Source organism: Crinia signifera, chromosome 1 (assembly GCF_055691185.1).
Source record: "Crinia signifera chromosome 1, ASM5569118v1, whole genome shotgun sequence".
Taxonomy (NCBI): domain Eukaryota; kingdom Metazoa; phylum Chordata; class Amphibia; order Anura; family Myobatrachidae; genus Crinia; species Crinia signifera.
Window position 1 is genome coordinate 451,988,612 of NC_139217.1, and position 19,395 is coordinate 452,008,006.

General features: G+C 48.6%; 1 protein-coding gene across 2 annotated transcripts in view; it reads right to left on the bottom strand.

The window, feature by feature from the left end:
- The window catches only part of SPEF2 (sperm flagellar and cilia associated 2), a 123,123-nt gene extending 105,714 nt beyond the window's left edge, over positions 1-17,409 (bottom strand). For both annotated transcript variants that reach the window (XM_083154924.1, XM_083154918.1), the window contains exon 1: positions 17,219-17,409. In XM_083154924.1, coding sequence (XP_083011050.1) covers positions 17,219-17,276 — 58 coding nt within the window. In that variant the 5' untranslated portion in view covers positions 17,277-17,409. The remainder of the gene's footprint in view (positions 1-17,218) is intronic.
- Between the last annotated feature and the right edge of the window lie 1,986 nt (positions 17,410-19,395).

Below are 19,395 nucleotides of genomic sequence, written 5' to 3' on the forward strand. Positions count from 1 at the left end.
CATCCCACACAGGACTAGCCTGAGGAAGGATGCAGTGAGATAGGCCCCCCAATAACTAACATCACACACACAGGACTAGCCTGAGGAAGGATGCAGTGACATAGGCCCCCGATAACTAACATCACACACAGGACTAGCCTGAGGAAGGATGCATTGAGATAGGCCCCCAATAACTAATATCACACACACAGGACTAGCAGTAATATAGGCCCACCAATAACTAACATCACACGTAGGACTAGCCTGAGGAACGATGCAGTGAGATAGGCCCCCAATAAGTAACATCACAAACCGGACTAGCCTGAGGAACGATGCAGTGAGATAGGCCCCCAATAAGTAACATCACAAACCGGACTAGCCTGAGGAAGGATGCAGTGAGATAGGCTTCCCAATAACTAGCATCACACACACAGGACTAGCCTGAGGAAGGCTGCAGTGAGATAGGCCTCCCAGTAACTAACATCACACACACAGGACTAGCCTGAAGAAGGGTGCAGTGAAATAGGCCCCCAATAACTAACATCACACGTAGGACTAGCCTGAGGAACGATGCAATGAGATAGGCCTCCCAATAACTAACATCACACACAGGACTAGCCTGAGGAACGATGCAATGAGATAGGCCCCCCAATAACTAACACCACACACAGGCCTAGCCTGAGGAAGGATGCAGTGAGATAAGCCCCCAATAACTAACATCACACACAGGACTAGCCTGAGGAAGGATGCAGTGAGATAGCCCCCCCAATAACTAACATCACACACAGGACTAGCCTGAGGAAGGATGCAGTGAGATAAGCCCCCCAATAACTAACATCATACACAGGACTAGCCTGAGGAACGATGCAGTGAGATAGGCCCCCAATAACTAACATCACACACAGGACTGGCCTGAGGAAGGATGCAGTGAGATAAGCCCCCCCAATAACTAACAACACACAGAGGACTAGCCTGAGGAAGGATGCAGTGAGATAAGCCCCCCAATAACTAACATCACACACAGGACTAGCCTGAGGAACGATGCAGTGAGATAGGCCCCCCAATAACTAACATCACACACAGGCCTAGCCTGAGGAAGGATGCATTGAGATAGGCCCCCAATAACTAACATCACACACACAGGACTAGCAGTAATATAGGCCCACCAATAACTAACATCACACGTAGGACTAGCCTGAGGAACGATGCAGTGAGATAGGCCCCCAATAAGTAACATCACAAACCGGACTAGCCTTAGGAACGATGCAGTGAGATAGGCCCCCAATAAGAAACATCACAAACCGGACTAGCCTGAGGAAGGATGCAGTGAGATAGGCTTCCCAATAACTAGCATCACACACACAGGACTAGCCTGAGGAAGGCTGCAGTGAGATAGGCCTCCCAGTAACTAACATCACACACAGGACTAGCCTGAAGAAGGGTGCAGTGAGATAGGCCCCCAATAACTAACATCACACGTAGGACTAGCCTGAGGAACGATGCAATGAGATAGGCCTCCCAATAACTAACATCACACACACAGGACTAGCCTGAGGAAGAATGCAGTGAGATAGGCCCCCAATAACTAACATCACACGTAGGACTAGCCTGAGGAACAATGCAGTGAGATAGGCCCCCAATAACTAACATCACACATAGGACTAGCCTGAAGAAAGATGCAGTAAGATAGGCCCCCAATAAGTAACATCACACACAGAGGACTAGCCTGAGGAATGATGCAGTGAGATAGGTCCCCCAATAACTAAAATCACACACAGGACTAGCCTGAGGAATGATGCAGTGAGATAGGCCCCCCAATAACTAACATCACACAAAGGACTAGACTGAGGAAGGATGCAGTGAGATAGGCCCCCAATAACTAACTTCACACAGAGGACTAGCCTGAGGAACAATACAGTGAGATTGGCCCCCCAATAACTAACATCACATGTAGGACTAGCCTGAGGAAAGATGCCGTGCAAAGCCGTACTCAACGCCGCTCATCTGCTGGTATTACCAGCAGATGAGCGGCTTTCCCAGCGATGATGCAGGAACGCACAGCAGCGCTCATCGCTGGGGCATACACAAACAGGCTGTTTTGAGCGGCTTTCAGCTCAAAGTCGCCCAGTGTGTATGGGCCTTTAGACTACAGCACCCCCACCTCCTCCTTCCCAGTGCGGCTGTGGAACAAAGCCCAACTTTCAACAAGGATACCTGAACTAGGACCCAAAAAAGTGGACTATACTACCAATTGGGGTTTTACAAGCATTACAAGCAAGGACAGTGCATCGTTCTCACGGGGACCACTTCCTGCAGTGGCAGATATCCCGGATATGTGAGTTCACCAAACTTTTCCCATTTGGAGTCAAAATAGGAACAGGATCCATATCTGAAGGACTAGTGGGGTGCTTTTCCACAATACCCCCATTCAACTTAAGGGGTCATTTTTCAAGGCTTGCACCATTTATATGCCAATTAATAGCACAATTGAGGTGTATTATGTACTACAGTCATTCATTGAAATGTGTTTTTTTATGTATTTTCATTTATTTTGAATAAATTGGTTGTAATTATTGTGTGATTTCCTCAAAAAGCGCAGTTTCAATTTCTTTTTCCTTGTTTAACATCACACAAAGGACTAGCCGGAGGATCTATGTAGTGAGATAGGCCGCCAATAACTAACATATTTTATCATTGCTATTCACCTTATTCTCATGTGGGTACCGCTGCTCTGTACAGCTAAATGTGGGGCTCACTACTGGCACCATTTTGGTAGTGCCAGTAGGGAGTGATGCATAGCAAATGTATAAATCAGAAACTAAAAACTGTAAAGAAAGATGGAATGAAATGGTGATACACCGAGGTACGCTTCAATATCCAAAATGTCATTTTGTGGATGTATTATGTCTTTATTAATGGTTACTTCATACATCCCAATTGTCCTGATTACAGCGAGAGAGTGCCTCCCGTGGGTTGCCGTGTCCCATTGGCGGGGGTGGGGGGATCACTGCTGCTCTGCTCGGCATCAGCACGGCATCTCTTCAGTCCAGGGTGAGGGCTGCTCAGCTGCTCGAAGAGAGAGGGAAATGGGGGTTGCAGCCTTGAGAGTCCACCAAACCCCACCTTGAGAATGGTGGCCTGGCCGCCACCCATTCACAAGGGGGCAATTCCCTCGCAGGGCCTATGAATGGAGGTTACACAGTAACCTCCATTCGCAGCCTAGTGGGATCCACCCACATCATTCGATAGTCAGCGACCATCGAATAATGGCGAAGGTGCGCGCATATAAAAGTGACTCTGAAGCCACTTACAGATGCGTGGATGCTTGGGAGGAAGTGGGCGGGCAGCTGATATCCGGTGATGTCAGCTGGCTGCCCGCCGCACCATCGGGGCATTTGCGTTTGTAATTGACAGACTGATGCCGCTTAGGGGACGGGGAGAGGGTTGCGATGACCTCCGTGTCTCAAAATTAGTTTGAAGACAGGAGTGATTAAAAAAGGGTGGTCTCGTGAATTTGTCAAGGACATGTATATGGAACTGCAGGCCATGTAGAAATGTGCGTTTATACCCATACTGCAACTTGTGTAACATAACCCACAGTATGTCAGATTTTATTTATTACATACTATTTCAAAGTCTGTCAAAATGATGGCTTAGTCCCTATCTGCTCCTACCTCCAATCTCTGGGGGAAAGTTACTAAGATGTGTATTCTACTGCACATGTGATGTTGCTATGGGCAACCAATCAGAATTTACTTCTTATTTATTTAGCACCCTCTAGAAGATAGTACACAGAATCTGATTGGTTGCCCATAGCATGTGAAGTAGAATACACATCTTAGTAAATTCCTCCCTCTGTCTTCACAGCTCACTCTCTCCATATCCAGGAAGATTGAAAGAGATCATTTTGCTTTCACTTTCTGTTAAGAAGTACTTTGTCCCGTCGAGTGGCCTCTAGTGGTCACTTGCGGTACTTCACCTCAGATGAGTATTTCGACTTCTATTGTATATATACATATAGTTTGCAGATACTTTGGCACTCACTGCTTAATGGTAGTAAACTCAGTCCCGGTGCCCTCCGCAGGGATAAATTTGCAATGCATAGTCTCCCAATATAAATAGGACTTGGTGGCACTCAATAAAAAATTACCTCTATTTGGTGTCTATTTGGCGATTTCCTTGTTGTTTTGTTACTGAGTGCCACCAATTCCTATCTATCTCAGGGTTGCCTACACTCCTAAAAATCGGGTCCCCCTCCCGGCCCCCCGAAAAGGTGGGTAACCCTCCTGTATCTGGTGAATTACGCCGCAGTGGTAAATTACCGCGATTCACAGCTTTTCGGGGGGAGGGGGCGGGGGTAAAGATGCAAATCACATCATTTAGTGCTGGCGACAGTCTCCTCTCCAGGCTTCTTCTGGAAAGGAGACTTTAAAAGTAGGCAACCCTGATAGATAAATCTATCTATCTATCTATCTATCTATCTCATGCCTAGATTCTATCTATCTATCTATCTATCTATCTATCTATCTATCTATCATCCTCAATACTTCAGGGTTGCCGACTTTTAGATTCCCCTCTCTGGGAAAAGCCCAGAGAGGAGACTTTCAGCAGCCGGAGGCAGGGCTTGACCGTGACGTCATTAAGCCCCACCCCCATAATGTGAAATAGCCTACTTCACGGATCTCTGTGGAGGGGGCGGGGCTAAAATGACACAATCGTGACATTTTAGCTCCGCCCCCATCTCTGATACCCACGGATTGCGGCATTTAAATGCCGCGATCGGGGGTCCCCCTGAATCCCGGCCATTCCAGGAGGGTAGACAACCCTGCAATATTTGCTTTGCTACTTCCTGTTTCCTTAAAAGTTATCCATGGGCTGCTGCTGAGCCATCTGACATTATGGGGGAAATTTACTAAGAATCCGAATAGAAAAAGTCGTATTCGTAATCCAAATACGAGCGATTACAAATGATTACGCATGGTCATGTTGTATTAAAATTCGTGTTCTGGAGATCATGATGGCGTACGGAGTCGTAGTTATGCCGTTTTTCCCCCCGTATTTTCAGAATGATAAAATACGAACGTCGTACTAAACTTTTACTTTTTTGCAAGATACAGTACGAATCGCTGGGATGAAGAATACGAAAAGTCGTATTTTTAAACACATGCGTCACTACGGAAATAAAACCTGATTCGTGATTGGTGTGTGCTTTTTCAACTTGGGAGGGTCCTCAGAGCCATATATAAGTCGTGGACACACCCAAACTCCTTGTGGGTGTAGTTTGGAGCGTGGAGGAGAATGTTGCAGTGGAGAGTGTTAAGGAGATGTGAATTTGTTAATTGATTGCTGAGTGTGTATTGTTGTGTAAGTTGTCTTGTGCTATTGTTTGTCTTGTCCATTTTAAAGTGTCCCCCATTGTAGTTCTTTGTGTATTTGATTTTTGTCCCCAAGTCTATATTTGTGAGTTTGTGTGTGTTTTAGTGTGTGAGGGAAGGAGTAGGAGTGTGTTTTGTGTTTTTTTTTTTTTGGTGTTGTAAGTCATTATTTGTAATGTCTGATAGTGGTGGGAGTCTTGTGGAGATGGGTGAGGTTGAGGAGGTGGCTGATGTGATGGTAGAGGAGGAGGAGGAGGAGGAGGAGGAGGAGGAATTGGCGGCAGAGGATGTGGAGGGTGAGGATGATGATGATGTGGCACCAAAGAAGAAGAAGATGCCGATGTTCACCCCTGCTGAGAGCTCTGCACTTGTGCGCACGATTCTAAAGTTTCATACAAATTCATCTTAGTAAATTTCCCCTATGAACCGGAACAGATGTCCAGCACAAACTGTATATAATTACTAGACTGTAAAACAACACATGGTCCTATTACCATAAAAGAATCCTTATGTGTTAAGAATGATGAAGAAGAGGAAGCATGAGGTAATAATCTTTTGTAGAGATTACAGAATAACCATTACTGTGTTTCCTGATTTACAGCTTATGCAGCAGGATCACACTGTGCCGAACTAGCCCACAACAACATGTTTCCCCAGCCGCCATCGCTGGCAGTCAGTCAGCAGCGAGGTGCGCTGTGCAGGGCAGGAAGTTCCTCCCAGATGCACTCAGGAGACACAGTGGGGAATACACAAGGTCTAACGAGGTAAAATACTTCTGTAACTACAGCAAAGGCTCGGAAACTGCCATATAGGAGACTGCAGCAGTAATCATGATTCACAGATTTATTGTTTCCCCGAAAAATACAAAGTTAAGTGTCCTCTCTGTGCATGATGATGGGAGAATTATTCAGCAATCATCCCTTCTCAGAAGAGCATCCTCTGCCTTTGTAACACAGGATACTGTTCTCCCGCTATACAAACTACATATATTTGAGGGAAAGTAACGAACATGTTTTTAAAGGAAAGTAAAGGCTAATATATAATCCCTACTATACTTTTATACTGTGAAAGCTTTATTATATTGACAGTATTTATAAAGCACTAGCATTTTCCATTGCGCTTTGTAGCAGATACAACATTTGGTACCGCCATCAGGGAGTGAGGATGAGGACAGCCGTTCTGAGCCCCCACCACTAAAGGGGGCCCTAGACGAGCCGGAAAGCCACTTTAACCCTTTGAGTGCCACATCTCTGTGAAAGATGAGCAAAATAACCACTAAAAATGCCAGCGTCGCTCACATTTGTTATATAAATTCAAATATAAAGGGTGAGATTTAATAGGATGAGAGATTCAGAAAGTGAGAGATTTGGTGAGAAATCTCCGTTTTTTTTTAAAGCGGCAATTATTTAAGCTTCAAAATCAAATGGTTTTGCAGTGTAAATGATTGCCGCTTTAAAAAAACCTGGAGATTTCTTACCAAATCTCTAACTTTCTGAATCTCTCATCTTATTAAATCTCACCCAAAATGTGTAAAAAAAGATAGGTACTTGTGTATTATCTGGGCGCCCGATTTTTTCATCGCAGGGCAAAAAATCTCGTCGCATCGCATGCAATCATATCGCATGCGATGCGATTGGACACGATTTTTAATTGTACAGGCACCCAGATGCCTGATTCCTATGTTAAATGCCCCCCAGACCCGGTTTTTTATTGTACATCCACCCTGAAGGGTAATTACTATGTTAAATGGCCCCCCATTGTTAACGACACCCCACTATCAACGGCAACCAGAAGCGTGGCGAGCGCAGCGAGCCCACGAAGGGCTTTTCATACCCCCACTATCCACATGAGCGCGGAGTTGATCTTATATAGTGTGGCGTCGCCACGCTTCGGGCTCGGTGGCTTGCTGCGCTCGCCACACTATATAACCATGTAACACTATATAAACCATGAGCTAGGGCCAAACTTTCCCACAGGGCAACAGGTTAAATCCCTGCAGGGCCCTACTGTCTGAGGGCCCGACCCCTTCCACTAGTGATCAGGATCCAGACTGTGCACTGGAATTACACAGTATACATATGTCACATTGGCCCTTATTCTGATTGAGTCGGACAGCTCCGTGTGCGGTCGGACGGCCGACGGTTGGTGTTTGCGCATGTGTGGAGGCGTATCTGCGCATGTGCGAACACCTCACACGTCCGAACATGGAGTGAGGTCCGTGCAGAAAAACGTTCATATGGAACCATCGGAGTAGGGGGTGGAGAGGGGTGTGAAGGGCTGTTTGGTCTCATTACCATATTTGTACGCCCCGCGTTCCATGGGCGTTCCCATGAAAACGCTGGGCGTACGTATGGTAATCCGGCCGTGATGCATGTGTGGGGGGCAGACATATAACAGCCGGATGCCAGCTGCCCGCCCCTATCCCTGCTTTCATACGGAAAAATGTCCGAGTGGTCTGGAGCACTCGGTGCTGCCTGACCACTCGGTCCATCATTCGATGGTCGACGACCATCGGAGGATGGGGGAGGTTCCTACAGATGGAGGAGGTATTCACATGAAACATCCACTCGCAGTGGCAAATGCAGGATTTTCAGAAGGGGGTTATCAGAGGGGCGGAGCAAAGCACGGAGATGGACACTTAGGTGACCCAGTATATGCCGGGTCAAAGTATTATAGATAGACCAAATGTATATAAAAAATAATAATAATAATAATAATTGGGGGCATTGGGCTGAATGAAGTGGCCCTGATACATAACCTCCAGGGTGGTAGAGGATGTTTAATACGCAGAGGAGGGGTGTATAGTGGAGTGGGCTTATTATTCATAATTTTCTGGTGGGAGGACAGCTTGCTTCACTGCATATATCTCCAGTTCCCGGAAATAGATTTCTTAGATTTTAATGGAATTAAAACCTAGAGAATCCCACCTACCAAATGGTATTGGGGACTAGGGGATCGGAGTTCAGGAGGCAGAGCAATCTGCCAACGAGCATATAAAACTACATACCAGGTATGTGGAGCTGGAGTAGTAACCAGCTGCTGGAAGGCTGATATCTCTGGTTGTGAGAACAGTAGAGACAAGCTACTAGTGTCCATCAAAGGGGGAGAGTCCCAGCTTTTGGAATATATCCTCAGAAAAACTCTTAAGTCAGACAGAAACTGAAATATCTGACTGGGAAGAGCAATTAACAGGCTTGGATGGGGACCACTGCTTTGAAGTCAGATATCTCCGGTTCCCAAGGGCCGATTTTTAAAATTCTTGTACCCATGGAAAGAGGGGACCCTCAGCTTTCAGCCTAGGGCCCTTAGACTCCTGGGGGGTTTCTGGGTACTCAGAAACCCCCCTGCGTGCGCTACTGACTCGCGGTCCATACACTCGGTGTCTTACCGCATTCGGACGGTGTGAGCGATCCGTATGGTAGGCGGAGCTAAGAATACTCGGTTCCTGTCCAAAATACCAATCCGTCCGAATCAACTAGAATAAGGGCCATTGTACTGCACAGGCCTGTGGTGTATTTTCTACATTGCATTCCTATTATTATTACACATTAGAATGTATGCATGCATTATGCAGTATTTACATAATTATCAAGGGGCCTAGGCCATGCTTTCTGCAGGGCCGAAACTAGGATTTCTGGCACGAGGCAAGACAATAATTTGGTGGACCCCCCCCAAAAAATAGCACAGGAGATAGATGTGCGCCTTTGCAGAGGCGTATCTGCACATGTGCGAACGCCTCGCGCAGAGGGAAAGAATGATGGTGCAGAACCCTATCGGGAAGCCGGGAAGAGGTTCTGCAGCAGCTGAGGCATCGACCCCATTGGTCATACCTGTAGACCTGGCGGGGCCAGTTGCTTCCCAGCATAGCCAGTAGATGGCGGGTCCCGGAGAGAGGTCTCCTCACTCCTGCCTGAGCCGAGTCGTTCAGCGGCTGTGGCGGGGCGCCATGTTGCAGGTGTGCGGCAGGATGGGAAGCCCCCTGGGTGCCGCTGCCTGTCAATGGCCAAGGAAATGACAACGGAGAGGGCAGCAGCTCCCCATGCTGTTTACTGCTGCTGGCGAGGGGACATTGCTGCTTCTGCCACCGGCTCTATGTTGCCACTGGCCGGCTCAGCAGACATACTGCTAGGGGGTTTGGCGACTGCAGCCTCTGTTTAAGCAGTCTTGCTTCCATCAATAATACATGCCACGCATGTCGCTTGCTGGACCCGCAGCTGTCACAGGCGACACTCCCCCCTACCCAGCGCCCAGGTCACGTGACCCCCTAGCCCCCACCCTAGTTATGGCCCTGCTCTCTGTAATGATTAGCCAAGCCTCTGTGTTCACTGGCCACACCTCTAAGCATGGGCCCCTGCCAATGCATCCCCCAGATGGCCTTTCATGCCCCCATCCAATACCAAACCTCCCAACATTTAGCTAATGGGAAGCGGGACTGATGCTCGTGGTGGCAGATGTACACTCCTGAAAAGGAGGTGTGGTCTCACCAAAATGGGCGTGGCTTTGTAGGAATGCCACAATCGCGAGTCACGCATGTAAAATGCTGACATACCCCAGTACATAGGTGCCGATTCTGTGGGTGCTCAAGGGCCCGAGCACCCACAGAAATTGATGAGCACCCACGGGCCCGAGTCCCGCTGCTGGGCCGTCATATTAACTTGCTAATTTGCGGCTGCAGCACCCACATCGCCGGACCAGCCACCTGGGAAACAGTATGCCAGGAAGAGTGTATTCTGTCCGTGCAGTACCTGCACTGTGGGGGCATTTATGTACCTGCACTGTGGGGGCATTTATGTACCTGCACTGTGGGGGCATTTATGTATGTGGAACTCTGTTGCCGTAATTTGAATATTGGAGACAACTGTCCTCCATAATATAAATTAGTATTATTTTGTGGCCACACCCCTTCCCCATGAAGCCACTCCTCTATATTTTTGGCTTGAGCACCCACCAGCAAAAACATAAATCGGCACCTATGCCCCCAGTACCTCTATCTCCAGAAAATAGACACATCAATTCACCACTGCCCTGCTGCGGACAGCGGGACAGGTCCAAAAACAGTCCTTCCTGCAAATATCGGGACGGTTACGAACTATGCCACACTGCTACAGTACCAGTGACTGGTACTCGCCCATCTGTAAACCTATAACCTAGCCACACGCTTCTGTCATTAATATCGGCAATGAGAAATGATGTATGTAGGGACTAGAACCTTATAATTGATAAATATACCCTGAAATAACTTGTTAATAATAGAAATATAAGAGTGCCTAAGAAAAGCTGCGTTTAAAATGTCAAAAAAGGATCTGGCCAGCAAATTTTTAGGATAAAATGTTACTTTCTATCCTTAAAAACAGCTGTAATAACCTCTACATTGCTTATGTCTGCATTTCAGAGGGGTACGGGTCACTGGTTCGACCAAACTAAGGTCGACAAGCATTGGGTCAACCACTAAAGGTCGACATGTCAACACATGCAATAGGTCGACATAGCTAAGGTTGATCGGGTCTGAAGGTGGACACAAGCATTAGGTCGACAATGGGAAGGTCAACAGCCAAAAGGTCGATGTGAGTTTTTCCCTTTGTCCCGAATGTTGACACAGTTGACACGGACACCATCTAAGTGTTCCGCGTCCCCTCGCACCATGCGCTACGCTAGCCATGCTTCGGGCTCAGTGCCTCGCTTGGCGGCACACTATTGTAATCTCCCTCCATGCTGTAGTGTAGGGATGGGGAACCTTCGGTCCTCCAGCTGTTGTCGATCTACATATCCCAGCATGCCCTGCAACAGTTTTAGCATTGCCAAATAGCAAAACTGTAGCAGGGCATGCTGGGATGTGTAGTTCTACAACAGCTGGAAGGCCAAAAGGTTCCCCATACCTGCTGTAGTGGATGGTAGGGCATAAAATACAGCCTGTCGGCACACGTCGGCTCATAAAAAGTGAAAAACTCATGTCAGCATGTTGACTGTCGGCCTTCCCATTGACCAAATGCTTGTGTCGACGTTCATATCTTGTCGGCCTTAGCCATGTCGACCTATTTCATGTGTCAAAATAAGCAATGTCAACCTTTCGTGGTCGACACAATGCTTGTCAACCTAAGTGCTGTCGACATAGTCACCGCATAGCGTTTTGGCCACTGGTGATGAGATCTCCTCTATGACAGTGTCTCTCACAGCCGGTCTGCAGGGACCTCTAACAACACTCTAACTGCTAATGGAACAATCATCACTACCTGTGGACCTATAGTAATGTGTCAGTGAGATAGGAGTACAGAGTCTGTCCGGAAAGTCATGACGCCACGGAGAACAGGTGCATGGTGGTGCTGTAGGGTGTCCCAGGTACACATTCCCATTGGCAGCAGTTGCCTGTAAACCTTTACAGTGTACGGATCGAGTTATAAATGAAGTGTCATACTTGCCTACCTTTGAAAACTAGTTTCAGGGAGATCATAGTTGGTAGTACAATATTGCACAGCACCCCATTGATGGGGCGTTTCAAGCTCCACTAAAAGGGCGTGTCTAGTTCCATATATGGAGAGATTGTGAACGTGGCACCTAGAAGCGTGGCTGTGTACTGCTACATCTGAGAGGAATCTTGTAAAATGACTTATATCCAAATGTAGATGAGCCCCAAAGCAGTTAGTAAGAGATACTATACTTGGTAAAGTGCTGGGAAATGGTGCTGATGATTCAATGTAAATGTATCTGTCTCTCATTCCTTTTTTCCCCAAATATGTATCAGTGTAATGTGGGCTGGGTGACATGAGGGAGATTGCTAGACTAATGAGGGAGAGAGCGAGATTGCTGCTATTTCAGGGAGTCTCCTGCAGAATGCAGGAGGGGAGGTAACTATGATGTAACAGTGTAATGTGGGCTAGGTGACATGATGGAGATAGCTAGACTAATGAGGGAGAGAGGGAGATTGCTGCTATGTCAGGGAGTCTCCTGCAGAATGCAGGAGGGGAGGTAACTATGATGTAACAGTGTAATGTGGGCTAGGTGACATGAGGGAGATTGCTAGACTAATGAGGGAGAGAGGGAGATTGCTGCTATGTCAGGGAGTCTCCTGCCGAATGCAGGAGGGGAGGTAACTATGATGTAACAGTGTAATGTGGGCTAGGTGACATGAGGGAGATTGCTAGACTAATGAGGGAGAGAGGGAGATTGCTGTCATGTCAGGGAGTCTCCTGCAGAATGCAGGAGGGGAGGTAACTATGATGTAACAGTGTAATGTGGGATAGGTGACATGAGGGAGATTGCTAGACTAATAAGGGAGAGAGGGAGATTGCTGCTATTTCAGGGAGTCTCCTGCAGAATGCAGGAGGGGAGGTAACTCTGGTGTAACAGTGTAATGTGGGCTAGGTGACATGAGGGAGATTGCTAGACTACTGAGGGAGAGAGGGAGATTGCTGCTATGTCAGGGAGTCTCCTGCAGAATGCAGGAGGGGAGGTAACTATGATGTAACAGTGTAATGTGGGCTAGGTGACATGAGGGAGATTGCTAGACTACTGAGGGAGAGAGGGAGATTGCTGCTATTTCAGGGAGTCTCCTGCAGAATGCAGGAGGGGAGGTAACTATGATGTAACAGTGTAATGTGGGCTAGGTGACATGAGGGAGATTGCTAGACTACTGAGGGAGAGAGGGAGATTGCTGCTATGTCAGGGAGTCTCCTGCAGAATGCAGGGAGGGAGGTAACTATGATGTAACAGTGTAATGTGGGCTAGGTGACATGAGGGAGATTGCTAGACTAATGAGGGAGAGAGGGAGATTGCTGCTATTTCAGGGAGTCTCCTACAGAATGCAGGAGGGGAGGTAACTATGATGTAACAGTGTAATGTGGGCTAGGTGACATGAGGGAGATTGCTAAACTAATGAGGGAGATAGGGAGATTGCTGCTATTTCAGGGAGTCTCCTACAGAATGCAGGAGGGGAGGTAACTATGGGCTGTGTGTCCTTTAATAAATACATCCCATAGTTCCATAACTACATAACCGGGAATGTCACACTGATTTCCATGTACAGAGACTTCAGGTTAATGTTAAAATGATCTAAGGTAAAAAATATAAATATATCGACTGGGCGCTCCGATATGTGTTATCATTGTTAAGCTGCTGCTAAAATAATATAGGGACTCACTCCTAATAGATTACACAGAAAGAAGAATGAGGACAAAGGGCCTAATTCAGAGTGGCTCACTAAGCAGTGTATACGCTCTCCCTAGCGAGCACCTTAACGCCAGCCTGCTGTTCGCACCCCCCCCCCCCCCGGTGTCCCCGAATCCTTTTGCTAGCATGCGAGATGATGTGTTCACTAACACATCCTCTCACTTGCAGCCGGTAGCAGGAGAAATCATTCGATGTTCGCTTACCCATCAAATGATTTCTCCTGCCTTCGATAATAAAAGTCAGTCTAAAATTACTTTTATTACAGCCGCTAATTCGGGGAGGGCGCTGACGTTATGTGATGCCAGCTGCCCTCCCCAAGCAGGCATGGCCACACCTGCATTCGCTGGGGTACACCCAACGGTTTCCTTGGCGTACGCCTCCAAAATGAAGCAGGTGTAAATGTTTGCAGGGAGGCGTGTCCTGCATCTGTGTGATCACTGTACTTAGAACTCTCAGCCTATTACACTGGCTGAGTTCTGGGACAAACTCGCACCTTGTAATGTGTGCGATTCTGCGCTGCATGAAAACTTGGACCATATTACATTTGTCCCAATACGTTGTTCACCCTTGTTTAGAAGTTGTACTGACAACCACAGATTGCACAGGGGAGTAGCTACAGTATTAAAGGTGGGATGCGGTCATTTGGTCCACAGCATGATGGTCGACAGTCATTAGGTCAACACCATTAGGTCGACATGGGAAGAGGTTGACATGGTTCTAGGTCGAAAGGTCATTAGTTCGACAGGTCGTTATTTCGACAGTGTCTAGGTCGACAGTCAAGAGGTCGACATGGGGTTTTCCACTAACATGTTGCCCAACTTTATGGGGGCTGCTGAATGGAAGAACGAAAGGGTACACCTACTAAGGGGGAACTACTGAGGGGCCAGGGTACAACTACTAAGAGGGAACTACTGTGATGGACACTATACTGAGGGGGAATTACTGAAGGTACAAATACTTAGGGGACATTTTTTTTCTTTTTACTGCAGGGCTGCCCGGTATCAGTCCAGCTGTGCTGCCCAGTGTACCGTATCAGTCCAGCTGTGCTGCCCAGTGTACCGTATCAGTCCAGCTGTGCTGCCCAGTGTACAGTATCAGTCCAGCTGTGCTGCCCAGTCTACTGTATCAGTCCAGCTGTGCTGCCCAGGGGGCCATAGCAGTCCAGCTGTGCTGCCCAGTGTCCCATATCAGTCCAGCTGTGCTGCGCAGTGTGCCGTATCAGTCCAGCTGTTCTGTCCAGTGTCCCATATCAGTCCAAGGGAGCTGCCCCTCCCCCTTTTTATGAAAAGAAAAAAAAAGTGTTTTTTTTTTTTTTTATTTATTTCTTTTTTTACTGCAAGGGCTGTTAAATGTGCCATATCAGTCCATGGGTGCAGTATCATTCCAGTAGTGAGCCAAGTGTGCCGTATAATTCTTGGGGTGCTGCTAAATCGGCTGTATCAATCCAGGGGTGCTGCTGTTAAGTCCAATGGTACAGCCGATAGCCAGTGACAGTCCAGTGGTACTGCTGTTAAGTTCAGTGGTACTACCGTTAAGTCCAGTGGTACTGCAGTTAAATCCAGTGGTACAACTGACAGCCTTATAAGTCTAGTGACAGTCCAGTGGTACTGGCGTTAAGTCCAGTGGTACTGCTGAGAGCCGTATAAGTCCAGTGGCAGTCCAATGGTACTGCCGTTAAGGCCAGTGGTACTGCCGACAGCCGTATAAGTCCAGTGGTACTGCCATTAAGTCCAGTGGCACTGACGTTAAAGTCCATTGGTACTGCTGCATAAAACCAGTAATACTGCCGTTAAAGTCCAGTGATAATGGTACATAAGTCCAGTATAGTGATACTGCTGCAAAAGTCCAACAAGTGGCACTACCATTAAAGTCCACTTGTACTGCTGCATACTGTAAGTCCAGTAATACTGCTGCAAAAGTCTAGTACAGTGATACTTCTGCATAAGTCCAGTACAGTGGCTCTGACGTTAAAGTCCAGTGATAATGGTACTTTCCATTCCAGTGATACTGCAGCGAAAATCCGGTCCAGTGGCACTGCTGTTAAAGTCCACTGGTACTGCTGCATAAACCCAGTAATGCTGCCGTTAAAGTCCAGTGATACTGCTACATAAGTCCAGTCCAGTGATACTGCTGCAAAAGTCCAGTCCAGTGATACTGCTGCAAAAGTCCAGTCCAATGGCACTGCCATTAAAGTCCACTGGTACTGCTGCATACTGTAAGTCCAGTAATACTGCAGTTAAAGTCCAGTGATACTGCTGCAAAAGTCCAGTGATACTGCCATTAATTGATTAATCTTGCCCCTCTTTATTAGTCATTATGTGCTGTGTGGGGCCTAGTTTTTAAAACTGCCATCCTGTCTGCTGCTGCAGATGGGCCATGTGTTTGTGTCGCCCGTTTGTGTCACTTAACATAGTCATCCAGCTACCTCAGTGCAACCTTTTGGCCTAAAAACAACATTGTGAGGTGTTCAGTGTTCAGGATAGACTGGAATTGAGTGGAAATTAATGTTATTGAGGTTAATAATAGCGTAGGAGCAACCCCCCCCCCCCCCACACATTTTACTTGGGGGGGGGTTAACAAAAAAAAAATAAAGATCCAAAACACGAAACACGATGAAACACAAAACGGTGAAGGGCAACCAATCTGATACAGTCTCTCATTTCTCTATTGCATCCCAGAAAATGATAAACAGAATCTGATTGCTACGGGCAACATCACCTATTCATTTTTCGAAGCTTTACTAAATATACCCCTATGAATCAGGCCGGTACTTGTGAGTTATCCGGGCTGCCGATTTTTTCATCGCGCCCGAAATCGTGGGCATCGCGTCGGTCGTGGCCGTTATAAGGATCGCGTCGGTCGTGGCCGTTATAAGGGGCCGCGACGCGATGCCCACGATTTCCCATAGACAATAATGTTAAAAGACGCGATGGACCCGATTTCCCATAGACAGCAATGTTAAAATAAAATGACAATGTGAAATTGGCCAATATGGCCATTTCACATTGGATATGTTTTAAAAAAAAAGGTTTCATGGCCCCCCACCACCGTTAACGCCACCCGCTATTGACGCCAACCCGAAGCGTGGCGAGCGCAGCGAGTCCGCGAGGGGTGGAGGTACGCGTCCTCCGACCTTTTCATACCCCTACTATCCACTAGGGCGTGGAGTGAGAATAGAATAGTGTGGCGAGCGCAGCGAGCCACCGAGCCCGAAGCGTGGCGAGCCCCGCGAGGGGATGCGGACACCTGTGAAGCCCGCAAGGGGATGCGGATACCTGTGATCGCGTCGCGGTCCCTTATAAAGGCCACGACCGACGCGATGCCCCCGATTTGGGGCTAAATCGCGGGCATCGCGTCGGTCGGGTGTCCTTAAGTTAACTAAACTTAAGGACAAAATCGGCAGCCCCGATAACTCACAAGTACCATCAGGCCCATTGTTAGCAGTGTAGACCATAGTAGTACTGTATGGCACATATAGCGCTAACACATGCCACAATGCAGAATAACCACACAAATCAAAAGACCACTGACTATATAGCAAGACAATGACCAGAGCTTACAATCCAAAGACAGTAAAGGCTTTCCTACCACAATGACAATAAATCACCCAGCATGCCCACCAGCCTGAGGCATGCTGAAATTTGTAGTTCCACACTAGCACTAAGGCTATAGAGTGGCACAATCCCTCCTCTGCCACTCACCCACACGCCTGGACAGCCCCAGCTCCTCATTCAGCCACTGACAGATGATCTCTGACATGATGGTGCCGGAATGTGCCCGGGTCCCCGGCTGCAGCTACTGCAACTTCCAAGCAGGCAAACACCTCAGCGCAGCTCATAGACTGCTGCCAGGCCGCGTCCCGTCTCCGTGGCAACCCGTTACTATGGAGCGTAGCTATGGAGCTCCCAGACTTGTGTACACTCGTGCTGCTGGTAGAACGTCCTGCTCTCTGCTGCCATCTACTGTCAGCCGCCGGGATGACGGTCTGATGACTGCATATAACTTTATAGCAATTATATTTTCTGTACTGTATTACTGTGTCATAACTACAATTAGTTTCTTCTCTTTTTAAATGTACAGTGAAACATATTTTACTTTCTCCTTGCAAGTATTTGGGCTGTAGCTGTAATGGTTTAAGCAACATATAACATACCTCCCAACTTTTGGACGTGCCGGGTCAGGACAGGGTGCGCGCCGGAGGCCTATTGGGAAGGGGCGTGGTCTATAATCGCGGCACTGCCGCGAGGCCACGCCCCCGTTTTTCGCCGCTATGGGGCATGCCCAGCAGCTCTATGAGCTGCTGGCCAGCCCCAAGCCCCCCTGCCTGCAAGCACAGCATCTATTCACAGACTACAGGGGGGGACTCCCAACTGCCTCCCCCCGCCGCAGGACACTGCCGGCGCCGGGAGGGAAGCGGGAATGTCCCAAAATATCGGGACGTTCCCACAATAAGCGGGACAGTTGGGAGGTATGTATAATAATCCATACCTCCCAACTTTGTGAAGATAAGAATAGGGCAGAGTTGCCGACCCTCCCGGAATTTGCGGGAGTCTCCCGAAAATCGGGTCCTTCCTCCCGGCCCCCGGAAGGGTGGGCAACCCTCCCGGAATCAGGGGGACCCCCACTGAGCCCCCCCATCGCGGCATTTATATGCGCGGGTCTCAGGGGAGGGGGCGGAGCTAAAACGGCACAATTGTGTCGTTTTAGCCCCGCCCCTCCGTGGATAGCAGTTATTTCTGCTATTTGATGTAATGGGGGCGGGGCTTAATTACGTTACAGTTAAGCCCCGCCCCCAAAACTCGTAATGCAAGATTCCTCTCCGGGCTTCTCCCGCAGAGGATTTTTTTAAAGTCGGCAACCCTGGAATAGGGACACTTGCGCGGGCGTCCGAAAAGGGGGCGTGGTGTATGCAAATGAGGGCGTGACTTATGCAAATTAGGTCGCGCCCTCGTTTTCGGCCGCGAATAGACGCTGTGCGCATGCGCACAGCGTCTATTCTGTGAGATTGGAGGGGACTCCCAACTCCCCCAACTTCCCTCGCAAAAGTCGCGAAAATCGGGACATTCCCGCGTTTAGAGGGACAGTTGGGAGGTATGATAATCATCTATTATATTATAATTAGAGATGAGTGCGTCTGGATTCTGGGAATCCGGACACCCCCGAATATCCTATCACAAGCCTGTTCGGGTTTTCGCGCCCTTTCCGGCGCCCGGGAGTTTCCGCTGTCGGATCTCAGGAGATCCGGACAACGTCACTACAACATCACTATATGTATAAAAGGATGGCCAGGCGGGCGCAGGGCCGCCAACAGGGAGGTGCAAGGGTTACAGCTGTCCCGGGCCACGGCCTCTGCCGGGGCTCGGGCAGCTGCCCACAGTGGCATGGCACCATCACCCCCCACACCCGCACAATATCCCCCACCCGGCGCCGGCAGCCAGGCGCACACAATACACAGTGCAGCCTGCAGAGCGCCGAGCCTAGGATACAGAGGGGCTCTGCAGGCTGCACTGTGCAGTGAGTGCTCTGAGCCCCGAGTCCCGAAGGGAGAAGAGGCTGCACCGCCGCCACCGCTGGTAAGTAATAGTAATGGGGCGGGGTGCGGACGTGCGAGGGGGGGTGCCGGCGCGCGTGAGGGGGGGGTGCCGCTGGAGGGTCCGGGCTGAAGGTCAGTCCCGGGCCCCAACATTACTAGTGGCGGCCCTGGGCGGGTGCCATGTTCACTCCAGTCCAGTCTAGGAGATTGAATAATGTGCACGTCAGGCTGTCTTCCCTGGCGCACGCCCGCGTGCTCACTCTCCCACCCCGCTGTGCAAACTGCGTGGTGTAGTAGTTTTAACTATAACACTGCTGATAGTGACAAGTTCAACCTGCTTGGTGT